The following is a 23,361-nucleotide window of genomic DNA, read 5'->3' on the forward strand; positions in this document are numbered from 1 at the left end:
AAGGATAAAGCGGCTAGAGATAATGAGATGAGGTATTTTACAGTAGAAGACTATATCATACTGTCAATATAACATAGTGGTAACAAACTCAGTATGTGTGCACATTTATAAGAATCTATCCGTTTGTTTAAGCATCACCCTTGGTCATTAGAAGGGTTGATATAGAAAATACATTTCAGCATGACATTTTCTGGTTACACTGGCAAACTACAGCCCGCAATCTGAGTAATCTGTAGTTACATCGGCGGTCTGAATACCAATGTGTGCAAAGTTATTATTAACTCACTATTCACGATTGGGCTCAGACCTGCATCATTACTGAAGGAAAGAAAACGTGAACCTGCACCAGAATAATCTAACATGCACAAATGTTTACAATCCAAATTGTATTTTTAGGAAAATATCATAAACCCACTAAAACAGATTACATTTGATTGTCCTGCTGTTAGAGTACTGTTTTTTGCTAATACCAGCAACAATTGTATAAGTCAGAGTAGCCTACCGTTAAAAGCATTGTGCTACATCAGTGTGTAATGTTTTTAATATCAATAAGCCTAAATCATTAACAAGTAACATAGATGCACTTTTATCTATGAAAAAAATCATGACAGGTAATAAGGCTTAGAGGAAGCCAAGTAACCTGTAAGCATAATGAGATAATGAACCCAAATGAACCTGCCTGATCCATCCTGATGCCCTACGTCTGGTTGGAGTCTCATCATATTGCTCCTGTGGAGGATGGCCCCGTATGGACAGTTGAAATTCACACTTGGAAGACGGCTTTAGATACTTACAGTTTTGCGATGATGGCTGAGGACTAAAAGTGCCAGGATAACTTTAGGACTGCAGCTGTCATGAACAGTTTTGCACTCAAGTTTCCATCAATGAACAGTTTATAACTTCAACAAAACAGACTTCATGTTAAAACTAGTGCTGTCAAAAATGTCGCGTTATTAACGCGTTAACTTGACTCAATTTTAACGGCAATAATTTTTTTATCGCGAGATTAACGCTCTGTGACATGATGTAGGTTTTTCATAAGCTTTTGAAACTGCCAGGAACTTGGAACAGAGACTTTGCTTAGAAAAACGATAGCAGCTAGACTGTAATGCCACGCCCCGCACAGCCAGAGTCCTCTACCCTCCTTCCCCCCCCCCCAAAGAATCAGCGCGGGCAGGGCGCGCTAGTAGAGATGGGATTTATGGCTCTTTGATGGGATCCGCATCTTTGTGATCCGTTCTTTGAAAAGAGCCGTTCAAAAGACTGGCTCATTTGGCTCTTTTTAAATATTTATTCAGTTTTAAGAAGACAGCGTCTAAAGAAGCCAGATCCCTCTGAACTGTAAACTCAATGCTATCCCAGAAATCCTTCCTGTAATATGCAAATTTGTCCGCCTCTGATTGGACAGCGCGACGCATCAACAGGCAGAAAGTGTAAAAGTACAAAATGTGTTAAGTGAGCTGAAACAGTAAAGATCAGATTCAATGCAATATTTATCAACGAACAACTTAAAGTTAATATAATAGTGTACTTTATATTATAATCAAGCATGTCAAGCCTACCGTCACTGTGTAACCTGTCTCTCTGATTAGAGTTGTAGACTAACTCAAGCAGTAGATCACTTCACTCATGGTTCTTTTGCTAGCCCCGGTGCTCGGCTTAGGTTTCACTTTGTAGTGGCTGTGTCAAGACGTGTTATGCTTTGCAATAAAAAAAACATTGGTACAAAGCAAGCCCATTCACATTTTATGCTGATAAGAGAATTACAATGGTTTTTCATGTGACAAAAATGTGCGATTAAATTGCGATTAATCGCGAGTTAACTATGACAGTCGCGACGTTAATCGCGATTAAATATTTTAATCGCTTGACAGCACTAGTTAAAACTATAATGAATTTCCTGGTTATACAGTTGTACTTTGTGACTCTATAGGATACAGTTACAGAAGCAAGTTATTTATAATCTTGCTATTTGTTATCACCCAAACAAGGATGGGTTCCCTTTTGAGTCTGGTTCCTCTCAAGGTTTCTGCCTCATGTCATCTGAAGGAGTTTTTCCTTGCCACCATCACCACAGGTTTGCTCATCAGGGATTAGTTAGGGATAAATTTAGCTCGTATTTAAAGTCTTTAATGTTCTGCAAAGCTGCTTTGCAACAATGTCTGTTGTTAAAAGCACTATGCAAGTAAACTTGAAATTTAGGAAATCACCTGCTGGCTAGAAAGCAGGCAATAATAAGCAATTAGTCTCATGCGAAGAATCAGTAGGTTTTATTGTTTAATTCAAGATGTGTTCTTCTGGCATACTTATACCTTTACACAGAGGCTCTGTGTCATTCCAGTAGGGGTCTCGCGTGTTGATGCACTCGATGACAGGAGGGCCTTGTTCCAGAGAATGGCCAGGTTCACAGGAGAACTGTACTATGGCTCCCACACCATAGGTTGGGTCACTGGTACTGAAGTTTCCATTCTGGATGTATGGCTCATAGCAGTGGCCCTTCTCAAATGCTGCTCAGATAGAATTACAAAAATCAACTTGCATTGTGAGGGGTTTAGGTCTAATTCTGCAATACATCTTTAAATAATTATCTTTCTAAACAAAAACAAACTTTGCAGAACTTTGTCATCCAGTTTCTGAGACTGAATACAAATTGATATTTTATATGCATGTTAAGAGGTAACTTACCCTCATAATGGATACTGAAAGCAGTGTTCTGGTTGTTCAGCTTGTCTGTTATGAACTGGATTCTGACCGCTGGGCCCTCACTGATGACTCCCTCGAATGGGATAGGAACCCCCCGACCAGAGTCAAATAGAACAACTGAGCCAGCATCCAGACCACTCCACAAAACAAGCCTGAAGCAAAAAATCTGTGGTAAGACTGAAAAATATACAGTGCCTCCAGAAAGTATTCACCCCTAGTGATTATTTCTCTTTTTGTTGTATTGCAACATAATTTTTGTGGCTTTTGAAGTAATTAAATAAACTGATAAAATAAACTCAAATTGAATAAGTTATTTAAATCTCCCCACAATTATTGAAAAAAACAAACAAACCCTGTTTAATTGATAAGTACTAAACCCCTTTTAACAAAACAAAATTAGGATCATTATTTAATTTTCTTGAGCATTCAAATTAAATATGTAAAACAAGGTATAACTGTGTTAATTTCAAATCCACCTGTGTCCAATTGTATTAGGTTAGGTTAGGTTAGGTTAGGTTAGGTTAGGTTAGGTTAGGTTAGGTTAGGTTAGGTTATGGCTGTCCATCAATATTTGATGATGACGAGGTCCTCCTCTTTGTTGTCTTCTTTGCCTTCGCAGGTCTTGCTACTGTTGCTGTTGGGGTTGTTGCTGTCTGTCGCCGTCTCTCATGTGCCCGCCCATGAGAGAGAAGCCAGATCCTGGACTGGCAGATCCTAGGACAACGATGACAGGTGAAGAGACCAGGAGCGGGAGCAGAGGGAAGGAATTGCCGAAGGTGTCGCTGGGCCCATTTCTCCTCCTTCAGCCTGGTCTGTTCTTCCTCGAAGTGGCGGACTCCCTGGGACACAGTCCGCTTCCAGTTCACATGGTCCTTGGCGAGGATCTCAAGGTCGGCAGGAGGGATGTTGCAGGACTGCAGGGACCACTTCAAGAAGTCCTTCCAACTTTCCTCGGGTCTTCCACAGGAACGGGTCCCTTCTGTGAGTTCTCCATAGAGGACCATCTGAGGCATTCGGTTGGGGGCCATTCAAATGACATGTCTGGTCCATCGTTAGACATAATGGAGGATCATGGACCCACGCTTGTGGAGTTAGCTTTGCTGAGGATCTGCATGTGGGGGATCCTGTCCTCCCAAGTCACTCCAAGGACGTGTTGGAGGCAATGCATATGGAAGGCTTCAAGGGACTTGATTTGCTTCCTGTATAAAGTCCAGGCTTCACATCCATAGAGAAGGGTTGAGATGCAGACTGCATGATAGACCAGTCCAATTGTATGGTTACACAATAAATAGCACTAACTTTGTGAAGTCTCACAGCTAAAATGGGAGATCAGATTAGTCCTGCTGTTATAAAGACCAAGGTGTGAAGCTTTGAGATGAAGTTCTTAAGAGTAAGAATATGATTATAAAAAGATCAGCAAACTTTGAACCTTCCTAGGATCACTGTGAAATCCATTATAACAAAGAAAATATAGGGCACAACCCAGACACTACCAAAATCAGGCCATCCTTCCAAATTGAGCACATGGGCAAGAATGGCAATTATCAGAAGTGTCCATGAGGCCAGCTACATCACAGAAAGAGTTACAGAGCTCAATAGGCTGAATGAATATCAGTAATATCATAAGCTCTTCACAGATCTGGCCTCTATGAGAGAATGGGCAAAAGGAAACCACTTCTGAGAAAGGCTAACATTTATAACTGTGGTCAGAAGATTACATGCACTCATCATGGACATAAATGAGTGGACAGAATAATATTGTATATCAAAAATATACATATGGCACATCAACTATTTGGTTTAATGTCCCTTAGCCTTTTGGTAGCCATCACCAAGCTTCTGGCAGAATTCTGGTTGGATATTTGACCACTCTTTTTTGCAGAATTGGTAGAGTTCAATTAAATTTGTTGGTTTGTTGATTTGTTGCCATGACATTTCATGCCATAAGTGTGTGCAAACTTGTGACCTCAACTTTAGGTACACCTGGAGTTTGCTAGAAGGTAAGTGAGAAAATCTGAGAGCTTTTGGAAAAAAGATTTTTAGATATTTTCTCTAAAAGGCTAATCATTATGTTTGGCACAGACCAAGTATAGCTCAATGCCCAGGTAACATCATTCTTACCTTTAAGCATGGTGGTGCTATTGATAGCCTGGTGCTGATTTAAGCCCCCAGGTTAAAAAAAATAAATAAAAAGTTTTAGTATGAGACATGCTTGCTGTTTTTATTTAATTAATAAGATTTAAAAAAATAAACAAAATAAATTATGTGGGATTGAGCTGAAGAGTTTATGGTATAAATTTATATTGAATGGTAGGTCCTAGCTTAGGTTTTTTTTTTTTTTTTCACTCGTGACACGAATGCAGTGAAAAGCAAGCTGGGCGAGTCCTGTTGGATTTTAACAGGGCGCAGGAACTTTGTGCATCTACACAATAACATACTTTATTCCCAGACTGCACTGTAGACTACATGTAAAGGGTGTGCACCATCCTTTTATGTTTATGGTATCGTTAATGCGCATGTTCACAAGCCAAAATTATAAGATGCGGCAGCAGGCTTACTGCGTACACACACACACACACACACACACACACACACACACACACACACGTGTCTGCTGTCCAGCTATGACTCGTATTCATTAACAGGATATCCCTGTACCCTGTGTATGTAAATGGTACACATGCTGTTTTGGGGCGAGCCTCACTTTGATTTTTATGACAGCGGCTAGATAGGTCTGTGAGAGATGTTAATTTTTACAACGGCTCTTTAGAAAACTTGCTTGAAATCCCCTGAGTCTTGGGAACTAAGACTACACCCACACGACAACAGCAACGAGATTTTTTTTTAAATATCGCGTCCACATGGGCAACGGATCAGTAAAATATCAGGTACATATGGCAACGCAACGCTTGCTGAAAACGATGCAATACACATGCCACACCTCTACGTGCGCTGTAAGACGGTCCCATCGGAGACACCAGAACAATAGAAGAAGTAGACGCATGCGCATAAACCCCTTCTTCTGTAGCATCAGCCACATAAAGTTTTGATTATTAGTCAGTAGCGTAAAATAGTATTTATTGTCTAAGACACTTATTTATATGGGGCGGCACGGTGGTGTAGTGGTTAGCGCTGTCGCCTCACAGCAAGAAGGTCCGGGTTCGAGCCCCGTGGCCGGCGAGGGCCTTTCTGTGCGGAGTTTGCATGTTCTCCCCGTGTCCGCGTGGGTTTCCTCTGGGTGCTCCGGTTTCCCCCACAGTCCAAATACATGCAGGTTAGGTTAACTGGTGACTCTAAATTGACCGTAGGTGTGAATGTGAGTGTGAATGGTTGTCTGTGTCTATGTGTCAGCCCTGCGATAACCTGGCGACTTGTCCAGGGTGTACCCCGCCTCTCGCCCGTAGTCAGCTGGGATAGGCTCCAGCTTGCCTGCGACCCTGTAGAACAGGATAAAGCGGCTACAGATAATGAGATGAGAGACTTATTTATATTTCATATTAAAACGTCTATGTAAATTAATACATAGAAAGCCTGGCCAGGCGCTGAACGTTCTTCTGCCTTCACTTTAAGAGAAATTCAGGGCGAGCATGAGCCTAGGTTCTTCCCTGTCACTGTCACACGCGCACACCTTCTCACTCCCTGTCCTATGGCTATAGTCCCTTTAAATCACGTGCTCGTTTTTTGAATGGAGACGCAGAAAGAGGAATGAACCGGGGTAGATGGAAGCCGGTACGCCAACATTCTGAGATCCTCCAGAATTCTTTAATGGTCCGGAATAAATTGAATGCTACACGTTGATGGATTACTTTGTTCTTCTACGCCCTTTTTGAGGAATGTATTGTCAGGCTTAAACCAACATCTGAAGAGGTGAAATCACTCCTTTTTTCCCCTATTTTTGCTGGCAGGATTGTCATGTGCTTGTGATGTCATCGTAAACAAATCCGTTCTACTCATCCAGACGACTTTGCAACGGCGCCGTTGCCAGATTTTTCCACTCTGGAACCCGTTCTCAAAAGATTTCGTTTTGGGGCACCCAAAACGCCGGTGCCGTGTGAACGCCAGGCCGAAACGATAAATAATTTTATCAGATTCACCTGAATCCGTTGCCGTGTGGACAGGGCCTAAGACTATAGGACTTGTTCACATGCAACTCACACAATCATTGTATCGTTATCTCAGTCTATTAGACAGAGGAGCTCAGATTGCAGTTACTGACTCTGTATTATAGACATGCAACTCTTGCAGTCTTTGTTTATAGTTATCTCAGTATTAAGCTCTGTCTTATGTGGCCACTTATATTACCTCAGTTTCCCTGGGTATATTTACTGTCTTGTATGTACATTGAATGTCCTGAGCAGGAGCCCAGATTGCAGTTGCGAAAAAAGCAATAATTTATTGATATAAGGTGTTTTGTGGTTAGTGTACTACACTGTAGTGTGTCATGTGGTAATGCATTATATGACAATGCAACTTTCATAAATATTACCATATATCAGTTGTAATTATGTTCTACACATATACCTGCAACTCTGACAATACCATTTTCAGTGAGTAATCAAATGGTTTTGAAAGCTCCTACTTTTAAAACATTTTTGATATGGTAATTTTCTTTAAAAGATTTCATTTACAACATGTCTCTGACAGCTCAAAATGCATCTCCGGGCATTTAAAAACTGCAGAGCTTCTGGGGCCCTCTGGTGGCCCCCGGACCCCTGGCCTTACTGGGTTGATGCCCCCCTTCCCATTTCCTGGATCTGCCCCTGGTCCAATCATGCTGTGGGGTTACTGTTCAGTAGGAGCTCCTAGAAATCTTGTTGCCATCAAGAGCAAAAGGGATGGAGCTAAATACAAGCAAATTGTTGAGTAGAACCAGTTCCATTCAGTCAGAAATCTGTCCAGGGTGAAAATTTATGTTCCAACAGGACAATGACCCAAAAAACAGGGCAAAAACTACAACGTTCCACCAACATTATCCAACTAATTTGGGAGAGCTGGAGACAATTTGTACTGGGGAATGGGAGAAAATGCCAAAATCAAAATGTGCAAAACTCAAGGAGGCATATAGTTAGTTTTTTTTTTCTTTTTTATCAGACATCTAGTTTTTGGGTTTGTTTACCTGACATGTTTCGACGTACGACTGTCGTCTTCCTCAGAGTGTCACCGGATGTTATTGGTGACGCATCTTTTATCAGCTGATGTTTATGAAGGCGTGGCCTTCCTGTCTGGTTTGACAGGTCGGTCCCGCCTTATACTGTCTGTTCGTCCCCTGCAAGATGGCACTCCAGGTATGGGAGAGCATGTATGCTCCCTCATCCTGGTTGATGGTCCTCGGGCTTCGCTTACGGATCTCCATGGCCTCCCTGATCCAGTAAACATCAGCGCTGGATCAGGGAGGCCATGGAGATCCGTAAGCGAAGCCCGAGGACCATCAACTGGGATGAGGGAGCATACATGCTCTCCCATACCTGGAGTGCTATCTTGCAGGGGACGAACAGACAGTATAAGGCGGGACCGACCTGTCAAACCAGACAGGAAGGCCACGCCTTCAGAAACATCAGCTGATAAAAGATGCGTCACCAATAACATCCAGTGACACTCTGAGGAAGACGACAGTCGTACGTCAAAACATGTCAGGTAAACAAACCCAAAAACTAGATGTCTGATAAAAAAGAAAAAAAAAACTAACTATATTTAATATAAGACATAATGAACGTAATCGAAAGATCAAGGAGGCATATTTGATATAACCCAAAGCCATAATTAAGGACAATGCACTAAGAAGGACAGTGTTCAGAATTTTTTTCTTGTTAAGAGTCACTTCAAAAGGACCAAAAAAAAGTCCCACTCTTATCTACTTAAATCTGATGCTGCAACACAGCAAAAACAGAAATAATTACTAGCGGTTGAATACTTTCTAGAGGCAATATAAATATTATCTATGGGACATACATATAAACAGGAACATGGACCCACACACTCACCGGTCTGTTGGACCCAGGACCATCCGCTCCAGATGGAGATGTAGTCGCTGGCCACTGGGAGCTTCTAAGGACCAGGAGCAATTGTGGTCCAGAGTGCTGTTGGGACTCAGGTGAGGTGATGGTGACAGCACTCTGCCCACAGTGGCATTTTTTACTGTACCTCCACAGAGAGCTGGACAGGGAGATATTTATGCATATTATATTTTGATTTCACCTCCTCAAGATATCTGGGCCTCATATCTGTCAAAGCTGACATTAAAATGCACCTCTTCAGAGAAGCTTATAAAGTCTTTTTCACACTTGTGTATTTTTTCTGGAAAGTTTGTTACATTAAGTGAAGTGTGAAATAAATTTTCAAGCTTAGGAGTGGTCCAGAGCAGCGTTTCTCAACCTTTTTTCAGTCACGGCACCGTTCAGAAGTATGCAAATTCTCAAGGTACCCCCATATAAAATATACGCAGTCACGCTGACCATACGCTGACCCCGGCAGTGACGTTGTGACATGGGAAAGGGGGCCGTGAGACAAATTTTGATGATGCATGAGGCGGCAATGATCTGCATTCGTGTAACTATCGTTTTTTGGAATTTTAATTCATTTTATTTATTTCAATGTTAGAATATATAATTTTTTGACGTCACCCCTAATGAAGCCAGACGGCACCCCAGGGTGCCGCGGCACCCTGGTTGAGAAAGGCTGGTCCAGAGAACCATTGTGGTCTGGGGCTCACTTCCACCAAACCAAAGTTGCAGTCCACAACAGGTGTGAATGCTGTTCAGTCTTGGTACCGCATGCTGAGCAACATGGATTGGTTCAACTTGTCAGATTACTTCCTGTTTCAAGTTTCATGATGGCAATAACAGAGCTGTTGTGATCAGTGAAGGAGAAGCAGACTTGGATAGGACCTTGGATAGGTATGAATGCTTTTACTACGAGCATCACAGAAAAAAAATGCACATCTTGTGCTAGTCTGCATTGCAAAAATTGCCCTTTTAACCCTGTTTACCATTCATAGTCGTGTCAAAGGTGCCACTGTTTTGAGGGGGCAACATCCATGTTGAGCAAATTGATTTGAACTATCAAATAAGATGTAAGAAGAAAAGACAAAAAAAATTACATCTTGCAAAAATTTCTATGCAAGAACCATCAGTGTTTCCACAAGATAATTATGTGGCCTTCCTGGGAAGCCCACAATATGACAGTTCAATGAAGTAGTCCAAATCATATTCCACTGCCGATACACATCTCTGTATTTTCTCTCCCTTGCCTTAATTTCTCTAGGTATCCTCTACTCACGTTCTTCACCTACGTTTGGCACTATCCTCTCGGACACATCTCAGCAATATCTGTCTTCATCACAAAGCACCCTTCTGCCAAACAACCTTTCTTCCTTCTCACTGTTAACCTCAGCCTCCATTCACCCATCTCAGTCCTACTTCGAAGCTTCTTAATCTCCATGCTTTCATCCCTTCTATCCCTTAATAACTGTACCCCTTCAGTTTCTCAAAGCTCACAGTACTTCCCATTTCTCAATGCTCTCAGCTCCTTCGCATCTCTCACAGCTCACAGCCATTCTGTATCTGAAGGTTTATAGCTCTTCTATTTCTCAAAGCTTGCAGCCCTTCTCATCTCTCAGTGGTTACAGCTATTCCTGTCAGCTCCTCTTATAACCCTCTGAATCATTCTATCTCAGAAGGATTACAGATTCCCACTTTCTGAAGCATCACAGACACGGAGATATCCTTCATCTTGTTGGTGGCCAACTCAGAAGGTTTTGGTTTTAGCAGTTATGCCACATTTCTGTCAAGACTGCAACTCAAAGTAGTCTGCTTATGTTTATCATACGCCAAACATCAGAACTTCAGAAGTGGAGGCCAAGCAATCAGCTTTATAATAAACATGCAAAATCCGACTAATTTGAGCTGCAGTAATTGAAGGCACCCTGTGATTGTTGTGTCGTCTTCTTCTTCTTTTGGCTGCTCCCGATTAGGGGTCGCTACAGCGGATCTTTCGTCTCCATTGCTCCCTGTCTTCCGCATCCTTCTCTACCACACCTACCTTGTCACTCCCATCGCAAACCTTAACATCCTCAACTCCGCCACCGCCAACTTTGCCTCCTGTCTCTTCGTTAAGGGTACGGTTTCCAATCCATACATCACAGCTGCTCTCACTACTGTCTTATACCGGTACATCTTACCTTTCACTTTTGCTGGGACTTTCCTATCACAAATGACTCCCGAAATCCTTCTCCAACTGCTCTACCCTGCCTGTACTCTCTCTCTTTCTCACCTCACTATCGCAGCCCCCATTTTCCTGCACAGTTGACCCCAGGTACTTGAATTCACCAACTTTCTTTACGTCTACTCCTTGCATCTTCACTACACTCTCATCCCCATTCTCATTGATGTACATGTATTCTGTTTTGCTACTGCTCACCTTCATTCCTCTTCGTTCCAATGCATACCTCCATCTCTCCAAACCCAACTCAACCTCCTTTCTACTTTCACCACATATCACAATATCATCCGCAAACATCATGTTCCATGGTGACTCTTGCCTCACTTCGTCCGTCAAGCTATCCATCACTATGGCAAACAAAAAAGGACTCAAAGCAGATCCTTGATGGAGTCCCACCTTCACCTTGAACCATTCAGTCATTCCAACTGCACACCTCACTGCTGTTTTACTGTTCTCATACATGTCTTGCACCACTCTACTATACTTCTCATTCACTCCACTCTTTCTCATACAATACCATAACTCATCTCTTGGCACTCTATCGTATGCCTTCTCAGGTCTACAAACACACAATGTAGCTTTCTCTGGCCTTCTCTGTACTTCTCCATTAACATTCTTAAAGCAAAAATTGCATCCGACGTGCTCTTCCTTGGCATAAACCCGTACTGCTGTTCACAGATTGCTACCTCTCTTCTCAGTCTCGCCTCCAATACCCTTTCCCATAGCGTCATGGTGTGGCTCATCAATTGTATTCCTCTGTAATTACTGTAGCTCTGTACATCTCCCTTATTATGTGTATATTGGGACGAGCACACTCTCCATTCATTTGGCATTTTCTCATTCTCTAGGACCTTATTAAACAATCTCGTTAGGAACTCCACAGCCGTCTCACCCAAACATCTCCAAGCCTCAATCGGGATACCATCTGGTCCGACTGCTTTCCCAGTCTTCATTCTTTTCATGGCTAACCTCACCTTATCCTTACTAACCAACTCTGCTTCCTGATTTGCTGTCTCCAATGAATCTGACCTTTTCTCTCTTGGATTCTCCTCATTTAATAAATCCTCAAAGTATTCTTTCCACCTTCTTAATACACTCTCTTTGTTTGTCAGCACATTTCCATTTCCATCTTTCATCACTCTTACCTGCTGTACATCCCTTGCTTCCCTGTTTCTCTGCCTAGCTAGTCTGTACAGGTCTTTCTCTCCTTCTTTGGTCTCCAGTCTTTCGTACAACTCCTGGTATGCATCTGCTTTTGCTACCGCTCTTTTTGTCTTCTGTCTCGTCTCTCTGTATAACCAACCACCTGCTTTCCTCGTCTCTCTGATCATCCCAATTCTTCTTTGCTAGCCTGTTCTCTTTTATAATTTCCTGCACTTCTTTGTTCCACCACCATGTCTCCTTGTCTTCCTTCCTCCTTCCCGATGACCACCCTAGCACTTTCCTTGCTGCCTCTCTTACTAGTACAGCAGAAGTATTCCAATCTTCTGGCAGACTTCCATGACTACTCAATGCTTGTCTCATTTCTTCCCTAAACTCCTTCTGATGCTCAACCTCTTTTAGTTTCCACCACTTAATCTTCGGCTCCACTATTTCACGCTTCCTCTTTTTCACTTTCAAGCTCATCCTGCACACGACCACTTGATGTTGTCTAGCTACACTCTCCTCTGCCATCACTTTACTGTCTCCAATCTCCTTCAGGTTACCCCTTCTGCAGAGTATGTAGTCCACCTGTGTAGATCTTCCTCCACTCTTAAACATCACCCTGTGCTGCTCTTTCTTCTCGAAGTATGTATTGACTATTGCCAAATTCATCCTCTTTGAAAAATCAACCACCATTTGCCCTTCCACATTTCTCTCTCTTACACCATATCTGCCCATCACATCATCATCTCCTCTGTTTCCCTCGCCAACATGTCCATTGAAATCTGCTCCTATCAACACGCACTTGACTTAATGCTGAATGATATATACATATTTCAGAGCAATATGCTGCCATCCAGGCAAAATCTTTTTCAGGGAAGGCCTTCCTTCTTTCAGCAAGACAATGCCAAACCGCTTTCTGCACCTATTAAAGCTGCATGGCTCTGCAGTAAAAGAGTCCAAGTGCTAAACTGGCCTGCCTGCAGTCCAGACCTGTCTCCCATTTAAAACATTTGGCACATTATGAAGCACAAAATATGACAAAGGAGACCTCAAGCTGTTGAGCAACTGAAACTGTATATCAGGCAAGAATGGGACAACATTTATCTTTCACAACTACAGCAATTGGTCTCCTCAGTTCCCCAATGTTTACAGAGTGTTGTTAAAAGTAGAGGTGATGCAACACAGTGGTAAATATGACCCTGTCCTAATTTTTTTGAGACGTGTTACTGACATGAAATTCAAAATGAGCATATATTTTTCAAAAAACAAAATTTCTCAGTTTCAACATTTGATATGTTGTTTTTATACTACTTTCAATGAAATATCAGGTTTCCATGATTTGCAAATGATCAAATTCTGTTATTATTTATTTACTGAGAATTTTATTTACGGTTTACAGCGTCCCAACTTTTTAGGAATTGGGGTCGTGTGTGTGTGTGTGTGTTCGCAATGTCCATTATTAAAAACACTATACAAATAAAACTAAATTGAACTACTACTACTACTGTTATTATTTGTAGTAGTAGCTTGAGCAGTGCAACACGGTGGTGTAGTGGTTAGCGCTGTCGCCTCACAGCAAGACGGTCCGGGTTCGAGCCCCGTGGCTGGTGAGGGCCTTTCTGTGTGGAGTTTGCATGTTGTCCATGTGGGTTTCCTCCGGGTGCTCCGGTTTCCCCCACAGTCCAAAGACATGCAGGTTAGATTAACTGGTGACTCTAAATTGACTGTACACTGTAAAAAATGTCCGTAGAATTAACAGTGAATTTATGTAAAATCATGACATAAAAAAAACTGTAAATACAAAAACAATGAAGCAGTGTGTAATTTACATCAATATACTGTAAAACTCCTAACCAAATACCACTGTTAATTTAACAGTAAGAATATGTTGAATTGATCATATTTTTTTGTAGAATTTACAAATTGTTGTAGTTTAAACACAGACAAACTGTAATACTAAAACAGAATGTGATAGTTAAAATTACATCATTGCCCTGTTAAAAAAATTTAAAAATGTCAGTAGAGGCTCTCCGGCACATTTCGTAAAACTCTAAATCAAATAAAATATCTGTCTAGTAGATCATTGCTTGTAACCATCATTTTGGAGCCACAAAAACCAATAATCGAGAACACTCGCAATTCATTCATGCAATCATTGTTTATTGTACAATGAATATCCGTAAAATTAACAGTTATGTATTGATTATTGTACATTGAATACCTGTAAAATTTACATTTAGTTATCATTAATTGTACATGGAATCCCAGTGAAATGTACAAGTTATTCTGTAATGTTGTTTACATTTCACTGTAGGATTATTCTGGCAAGCACAGCTGCCAGTATTTTTCCGTAAAAACAACGGATTTTTTTTTTTTTACAGTGTAGGTGTGAATGTGAGTGTGAATGGTTGTCTGTGTCTACGTGTCAGCCCTGTGATGACCTGGCGACTTGTCCAGGGTGTACCCTGCCTTTCACCCATAGTCAGGTGGGATAGGCTCCAGCTTGCCTGCGACCCTGTAGAACAGGATAAAGCGGCTAGAGATAATGAGAGGAGATGAGTTTGAGCAGTAGTAGTAGTAATGTTCTAACTTTTTCCTTGTGTCTGAAAAAAATACTAGACAAATAAAAATACTGTTGTCATTATTAATGTTTCTAAAACCATTTTATATGTCTGTGTATGGCTTTTGGGCTCTTTCTCACCTCTACAGCTGGGTTCACTCTGGTTCCAGGCAGGCAGAGAGGCATTGAGGCAGGTCACCACCATTGCACCCTGCAGATGGTAGCCCATGTGGCAGGAGAAATGTGCTTTACCTCCTGGGCGCAAATCCAAAACTGATATCTCCCCAAAACGAGGTCGTCGCGGCAAAGGGCAGCTGAGATGGAACACTAGCCAAGAAGGAATTGAATACTGCATACTTTAGAAAAAGGACATTAAACCTCATGTTCCCACTTTAATTTAATAAGATGAAAAATATTTCAATGGTCAACCAATAGTTATCAAAACATCTTGCCAAAGGACTACAGTTGAAAATTAGCCTGCTGGCTAACACTGGCATATTTACAGAAATGTTGATTAATGTGTGCTGTCCTTATAAATACATTAAATTAAATGAAATATAATATAAATAATGCAATAAAAATGATACAAAACTATTTCATATTGCTAAAAGTTGAGAGGAAGTACACATACATATGCATATATATATATATATATATATATATATATATATATATATATATATATATATATATATATATATATTATACACACACACACACACACACACACACACACACACACACATACATACAACCCCGATTCCAAAAAAAGTTGGGACAAAGTACAAATTGTAAATAAAAACGGAATGCAATGATGTGGAAGTTTCAAAATTCCATATTTTATTCAGAATAGATCATAGACGACATGTCAAATGTTTAAAGTGAGAAAATGTATCATTTAAAGAGAAAAATTAGGTGATTTTAAATTTCATGACAACAACACATCTCAAAAAAGTTGGGACAAGGCCATGTTTACCACTGTGAGACATCCCCTTTTCTCTTTACAACAGTCTGCAAACATCTGGGGACTGAGGAGACAAGTTGCTCAAGTTTAGGGATAGGAATGTTAACCCATTCTTGTCTAATGTAGGATTCTAGTTGCTCAACTGTCTTAGGTCTTTTTTGTCGTATCTTCCATTTTATGATGCGCCAAATGTTTTCTATGGGTGAAAGATCTGGACTGCAGGCTGGCCAGTTCAGTACCCGGACCCTTCTTCTACGCAGCCATGATGCTGTAATTGATGCAGTATGTGGTTTGGCATTGTCATGTTGGAAAATGCAAGGTCTTCCCTGAAAGAGACGTTGTCTGGATGGGAGCATATGTTGCTCTAGAACCTGGATATACCTTTCAGCATTGATGGTGTCTTTCCAGATGTGTAAGCTGCCCATGCCACACGCACTAATGCAACCCCAGACCATCAGAGATGCAGGCTTCTGAACTGAGCGCTGATAACAACTTGGGTCGTCCTTCTCCTCTTTAGTCCGAATGACACGGCGTCCCTGAGTTCCATAAAGAACTTCAAATTTTGATTCGTCTGACCACAGAACAGTTTTCCACTTTGCCACAGTCCATTTTAAATGAGCCTTGGCCCAGAGAAGACATCTGCGCTTCTGGATCATGTTTAGATACAGCTTCTTCTTTGAACTATAGAGTTTTAGCTGGCAACGGCGGATGGTACGGTGAATTGTGTTCACAGATAATGTTCTCTGGAAATATTCCTGAGCCCATTTTGTGATTTCCAATACAGAAGCATGCCTGTATGTGATGCAGTGCCGTCTAAGGGCCCGAAGATCACGGGCACCCAGTATGGTTTTCCGGCCTTGACCCTTACGCACAGAGATTCTTCCAGGTTCTCTGAATCTTTTGATGATATTATGCACTGTAGATGATGATATGTTCAATCCCTTTGCAATTTTACACTGTCGAACTCCTTTCTGATATTGCTCCACTATTTGTCGGCGCAGAATTAGGGGGATTGGTGATCCTCTTCCCATCTTCACTTCTGAGAGCCGCTGCCTCTCCAAGATGCTCTTTTTATACCCAGTCATGTTAATGACCTATTGCCAATTGACCTAATGAGTTGCAATTTGGTCCTCCAGCTGTTCCTTTTTCGTACCTTTAACTTTTCCAGCCTCTTATTGCCCCGTCCCAACTTTTTTGAGATGTGTTGCTCTCATGAAATTTCAAACGAGCCAATATTTGGCATGAAATTTCAAAATGTCTCACTTTCGACATTTGATATGTTGTCCATGTTCTATTGTGAATACAATATCAGTTTTTGAGATTTGTAAATTATTGCATTCCGTTTTTATTTACAGTTTGTACTTTGTCCCAACTTTTTTGGAATCGGGGTTATATATGGCATTTTAAAATGATAAAAAGGAATAAAAACTTTTTAAAAATATGTTAAAGGATATGTTTAAAGGATATGTTTAATATATGATCAAAGGATTAAAAAGGGGTTTATTCCTTCATACCAATGGAGTTTACATCTATATGCATCTTCCAGCATAGTTCCAACACATCTCAAGTAAGCATGACCCCGTTAACACAGCAAAAAATGTCAATAAAAATTAGCATTGGTACTAATTAAAAGTAAATTTTCACAAAAGAGAACACTGGTAAATTGTTCAATTATATCACACACAGCAGCAAATTAAAATAATAGATTGGGAAATTACACAGTTAAGAGGCGGTAATGGAAGTTGAACAACACTTCAGGACATTGCATTGTTTACTCACACTGGTAATGAAGCTGGAATGTTCCCACGCTGCCCTCAGATGAAGAGCGGTAAAATACAGACATAGTATTGGTTGGGCTGCGGATCACCTGACCCTCCACCAGCAGCGTTTGATTGGCAAGTTCCAGCAAAGTGCCATCCTTATTTACCCCTCTGATCGACAGCTGCTCGCCTTCTGATAGGTTAACACTTTTGACCTATGATGACAAAAATGTATTCTGTAGTGTTCGGTGTTGTGTATTCCTTAATTCCTTTTATTCGTTCTGTATTCCTTACTCTTATTATAATCATTAACATCTTCTGTTTCTGATTAGAGATCATTAACATCTGTTTGTGTGCAGTGGCTCTTGAGGAAATCATTGTGATGCAGAATGCATGTGTGAACAGTAATTTGAGGCCTGCACTGCCAAGCTTGGCCATTTGAGCTCACATTCTTCTCAATTTCAGTAGTTCAGTGTCATATTGCCAAGAAACATCCATACCACTTATCCATTGTGGATCGTATGTGCAGAAAATGGTTGCAGTATGGAAAATGGTTGCACTATAAAAAAAATGGATAGGTGGATGGATGGACAGGCTATAGAGCTGACATAGGTGATAAGTGGCATAGAAAATGAATGCAATAATGAATCAGACTTTTCCATTACCACAGCAAAAGCCTTCCATATGTTTCCTGGGTAAACATGAAAAACAATGTTCATGACAAACTAATGTTCAGTATATATTAGAATTAGTGATTAGAAAGAAAAAACCTGCAGCTTCAAGCTTATTAGACACACACACACAAAAAAAAAGAAAAAAAGAAAAATGATGATCAGGAAAATCAAGCATGCCTGTAGTTCCACCCCATAACCCGTATACACAGTCACTATGTAAGTGCACTGCAGGAACGCGCCATCTGGAAGAGGCAGATCATCTGACACATCAATGTAGCCCTCGGGGTCTGAGAAATTGGTCGTACAGCTTGATGCAGCTGAGAAGAGATGGAGATTATTGTACATTAAAATACAAACAGTAAAAATGTGAAATAGTACAGGAGTATTAAAGGAATACTCCGGAGTGAAATGCTTTCTAGGTCTATTTTCGCATTATTGGGAGTGCATACATTGAGTTGTTACCACAATCACATCAATCGGATGTGTTTTGAGAAAATTCGTTTTTTGCGATTTCAACCGGAAAGCACTAACACGGCAGTGCGCGGGGCATGTCTTTTTGCCAATACAAAACGCTAGTTTTAAAACCATTGCAAAGCTAAAAACAACATGACAGTTCTGTGGAAGTGAGTAGAGAGTTCCTACAAACAAAATGAAGTGTCCCTAGCTCTGCAAGTGCACGGACAGAGTGTATAGAAGAGTAAATACAAAGCCAGTGACCTTACCTGAAGTTGGTCTTCTACAGACGCCATCTTCAGGGGACAGTCCGTAAAAGTCAAGTGCTGAGTGCAGAGCCCATCCCGCTGGAAATGCACGTGCATAAAGACATGCCCTGTGCACTGCCGCGTTAGCGCTTTCCGGTTGAAATCGCAAAAAATGAATTTTCTCAAAACACATCCGATTGACGTGATTGTGGTAGCAACTCAACGTATGCACTCCCAATAATGCGAAAATAGACCTAGAAAGCATTTCACCCCGGAGTATTCCTTTAATAATACAGCATTAGAATAAGCTCAAGAACAAGAATAATAAGAAAGAATAAGAATAATAGAGAACAAGAAATGCAAATGGAAAACCATGTTGAACTAGTCACTGAACAGGCAACTGTGACATTCAGCAAACAGAATCAGTTACTTTAGCCTATTAGGGTCAATCACTGAAGGCCTTCAAACTAACCATCTCAGATTTGCTTCAAACAAATAATATCATTATTCACAAATGTCATATAAAGGCAGATGGCAAATGTAATTGCAGGAAGAGTGTTTATTTAAAAATGGGCAGGCAAACAGTTCAGAAACGTAAGACAAAGGCAGGGTCATGGAATGGGCAATGGTTGAGTAAGGCACAAACAGAATATCAGAGGTAATACAATGCAAGGTCGAGAAAACAGAAAACAAAGTCAAGGATCAGAGTTCTTGACAAACAATACAGGAACGGCTTGGTAACGTAAGACACTAGGTATGGGGCGTATACTTCGCAAAGTCTATGTGTATAGAGAGTCACTATAAGCATGCATTGTGATTGCACTCTAATCCAGTGTTTCTCAGCCACTGGGCACCATCTAGTGGGCCGCAAAATTTTTTTCACATTGAAGCTAATTTTTACTCGTAGTAGAGTACAATTGCTGGGTTGCATCCGACATCACATCCGCCTCATTAAGCTATGGTCACACTACAGCTCGCAATGCTTTGCGATGGGTTATCGATGAAAATGAGGCATTCTGGTGGCGATGCATGGCGATATAAACAAGCTAAAAGTTGTGGTCACACGGCACGCGAACACTTGACTGTCATGCCTTTGCGTGCTTGAGTCTAGTGCAGCTCGAGCAGCCCTGTGCGCTCACAGAGCATGTTGTGTGCACTCTTGGGACCCGGTCATTATGGGAAACACCAGACACTGATTTGAGTGCAATCAGCATGCACAGATACGGACGCTGTTTTCACAGAGACTTTGCAAAGTATTATCATCATCACCATCACATTTGTTTCTAGCCATGTTTATAACACTGTTTTAAATACTCTGCTTTATGATTCTGCTTTCTGTTTTGCTTTAATTTTTGTAAATATCATGCCTGCTAATAAACACTCTTCCTGCACTTAGATCTGTCTACCGCCATCTACCTTGTAGTGTCTGGCTTCCTAGAACTTTAACCCAGCTACATATAAAAAGTTGTATGCCTCCATGCTCTTCCAGGTTTTCATCTGTGTGTCCGTGTAGAACGATGTCTGCAGCACCAGGTAATTTGAGATTTCGGGGAACTCAATGGATGGATAATTTTCCAACTCATACGTAGGAAAAAATCCTTTTTTGTTAATGTGTGCAAGGATCGATCCCATTGAGTGGTTTCATATCCACTTCTTTTGAGTGTACTTTTTGGTTTTAATAACTTGCTTGTTTGCTGTACACAAACATGGTAATAAGTTATTGTGTTAATCAACCAGTCTCCACTTTTGGATCATTAATCCCTTTTGACTGAGAATGCCCTGCATGCATGGCTTTATATTGGCTTCTAGCACAGCCATACAGTTTTAAATACAATACCTACAATTAAAAACAGTTTGTTTGATTGCATTTATTTAATTCCTGGGCTCCCATCTGTAACAGGGAGTGATGTTGAATCCCATTAACATACTTTACAATAGATTATTAGATTCTAATAGAATAGATGAGCCAAAATAATTGGGGATGCTTTTTAATGGTCCCCGACTTGTTGCAAGTATGAACAGGTAGGCCTCAAAGCAGAAAAGGTTGAGAACCCCTGGTCTAATCCGATGTACAAATTTTGGCACAAAGGAGTGAGTCACAACCCATCTTTGCTTGCAAAGACTGAGCCTTTGGTGCATGCTCCTTTTATACCCAATCATGATCACAATTAACCTGCTTATTGTGAAATCTTCCAAAATGTTGTTCCTTGAATATCCTATGAACTTTTTTGAGTGTGTTGCAGGCATCAAATTCTAACTTTGCTTATATTTACAAAATATCATTAAGTTGGTCAGTGAAATTAATCTTTTCTTTGTACTTGTCAGTTAAATATAAAGGTTCACATGAATTAACAATTTACATATTTTTGTTTTTATTGCATTTTATCCCAACTTTTCTGGAAATGGGGTTGTAATTATTATTTAAATTATGAATGACTACAAAATGTCGATTTTATGTGTCATTTGTTGGAGTAGATCACCTTTATCTCTCGGCATTGTATCAAAGAGAGGGAAATGTTTGCTTGTTTAAATATGTTGAGAAAAGTGTACAATTTTCATGGGATATACTTATTTTGTCACATGACTGTATCCCATCACCTGCGTCCACAGACCGCAGTGCCTCCCCACCTCTCATGGCCCCGCTGCCTCCTCATCCCTGGACCCGTTCAGCTGACCTGGCCGAAAGTGTCAGTGCAGCCGGGAGCTGCTCAACATTTAGTACGTTTACATGCACATCCAAATCGAGCTGCTGTCGGTAATCGAGCAAAGGGTCCCAGCAGGGGTGCCAGAGAAATCCAATCCTACATGCACACAAGCAAATCGAGCTATTGTGTGAGGTACATTGTGCACCCGAGCCACAGGTGACGCTACACGCCCCATCGTGTTGGTACACTTCCGGTTGTCGTCATGAAGAAGAGCTATTCAAGAGTGTAAACAAAGTTATCAGTTCCGTGTTCTCCATTGCGCGTTTTTCTCCCGTCCATGAATTTTAATATATTCAACTCCTTAAGCTGAATGAGCATGAACTCTGTCTCCTCATTGCTCCAGAAGTGCACGTTTCTGCTCGCCATTTTCTCTTCTTCGTTTGTTCCTCCTGACCTCTTCTGCTGCTCACTACTACTGTTGTCATGCCAACCGAGGCTGTCGTGTTTCCCGCTTGTGGTCTCATCACTCGTCACTTCCGGAAGGGGCAGTGCTGAAGTAAGTAGCTCGACTACGTAGCTCGATCGGGTATACATGCACTAAGTAGCTCGGCAAAAATCGCATAATCTAGGTCGTGTAGCTCGATTATGAGAAATCAAGTTTGGTTCAATTTCAGCCTAGCTAAGGTGTTTCCATGGCATTTAGAACTTCGATTTCAGTCGAGCAACGGCAGAAATTCGATTTTCTCTATGTGCATGTAAACGCACTCAGGTGGGGTTTACATTAGACCGTATCAGCGGATCATCAGATTAACGTTTTTAAAACGATTAGCGTGCACACAGCAACGCCAATACACGATTCGCGTGCACACAGCAACGCCAATACACGGATACGCTCGGCTCCGCAGGCATCCTGCGCTCCAAATCACTCCGCCCTGAACAGCGAGTGCCCTCTGGAGGGTGCGCACTCCGGCCCTGCGCAGCTCACAGAGCGCGCGAGTGAAGTGCACGAGCAGTGATTCGGGACTGAGACACTGTGTGTGTGATCCCAGTGCATGTCGGGCATGCGCATCACTTACCACTTGCAAGTGGAAGGATGGCAAGCCTAAAGACAATCATAACTACACAATGGGCAGTATTTGCATCAGTATTTGCAGTATTTTCATACTTTTATACTCTTTAATGAAAGGTGATACAAGGCGGAAGTCCGCGCCGTTTTTCAGCAGTCGCGTCACATGACCAATGCCAGCGAATCAGGAAGGTGGATGTCACAGTGACGTTGTCCAATGACGACGCCAGCTAGAGCTCAGCACAGCGTATCCGCGTATTCTCAATGTTTACACAGCACCGGACCAGACACGATCTGGATTGAATACGTGGACCCTGGCGGATTCCCGTTTCCCGGCATTTTAATGTAAACGGACAGTGCATCCGTGAAGAAAACGAGACAGATACGGTCTAATGTAAACTTGGCCTCATTGAGAAGGAGCAGCTCCAGTTGCTCTGAGACCTGCATGACCAAATAGAGCAGCACCATCAAGAGTAGATGGGCCTTCAATGGGCAAAACTAGACATGCTGTCAAGACAAGTGGAGCTTCGGCGTGGACTCGCTGGAGTGCAGCCATGATTATTTCAACTGTTCTCCACAATGCCAAGTTGGCAATGTTTTGCCCTTATATATACAATGTTACAGGTGCAGCAATTTATCTAATTTAATCACAGTAAATTAGAAAATCACTTGCCTAATTGAGTTAAATTTAATGAAACGTGGTGATATCAATGTGCCATTACGATATCCATACATAACATATTGAAATAATTAATTAATTTAATGTACTTGCAATGTACAAGAAAAATAATTTAATACCAGCAACATATTCGACACCAGTTTCCCCCCATTGATTGTGAGTGTCCCTTGGAGGCACATGCTCATTCTCTGCATTCGGCTGCAAGCGAGACACTCTTTGTTGTGAAAGAGTGATCCAGGTCCATCA

General features: G+C 41.3%; 1 protein-coding gene across 3 annotated transcripts in view; it reads right to left on the bottom strand.

Annotated features, from left to right (window-relative positions):
- LOC132873180 (seizure 6-like protein) overlaps positions 1 to 23,361 on the bottom strand; it is an 81,817-nt gene that overhangs the window by 39,349 nt on the left and 19,107 nt on the right. For all 3 annotated transcript variants that reach the window (XM_060908490.1, XM_060908489.1, XM_060908491.1), the window contains 6 exons: positions 18,202 to 18,341; positions 17,370 to 17,565; positions 14,768 to 14,953; positions 8,685 to 8,856; positions 2,686 to 2,855; positions 2,313 to 2,507 (listed from right to left, as the gene is read on the bottom strand). In XM_060908490.1, coding sequence (XP_060764473.1) covers positions 2,313 to 2,507; positions 2,686 to 2,855; positions 8,685 to 8,856; positions 14,768 to 14,953; positions 17,370 to 17,565; positions 18,202 to 18,341 — 1,059 coding nt within the window. The remainder of the gene's footprint in view (positions 1 to 2,312; positions 2,508 to 2,685; positions 2,856 to 8,684; positions 8,857 to 14,767; positions 14,954 to 17,369; positions 17,566 to 18,201; positions 18,342 to 23,361) is intronic.

Source organism: Neoarius graeffei, chromosome 25 (assembly GCF_027579695.1).
Source record: "Neoarius graeffei isolate fNeoGra1 chromosome 25, fNeoGra1.pri, whole genome shotgun sequence".
NCBI classification, from domain to species: Eukaryota; Metazoa; Chordata; class Actinopteri; order Siluriformes; family Ariidae; genus Neoarius; species Neoarius graeffei.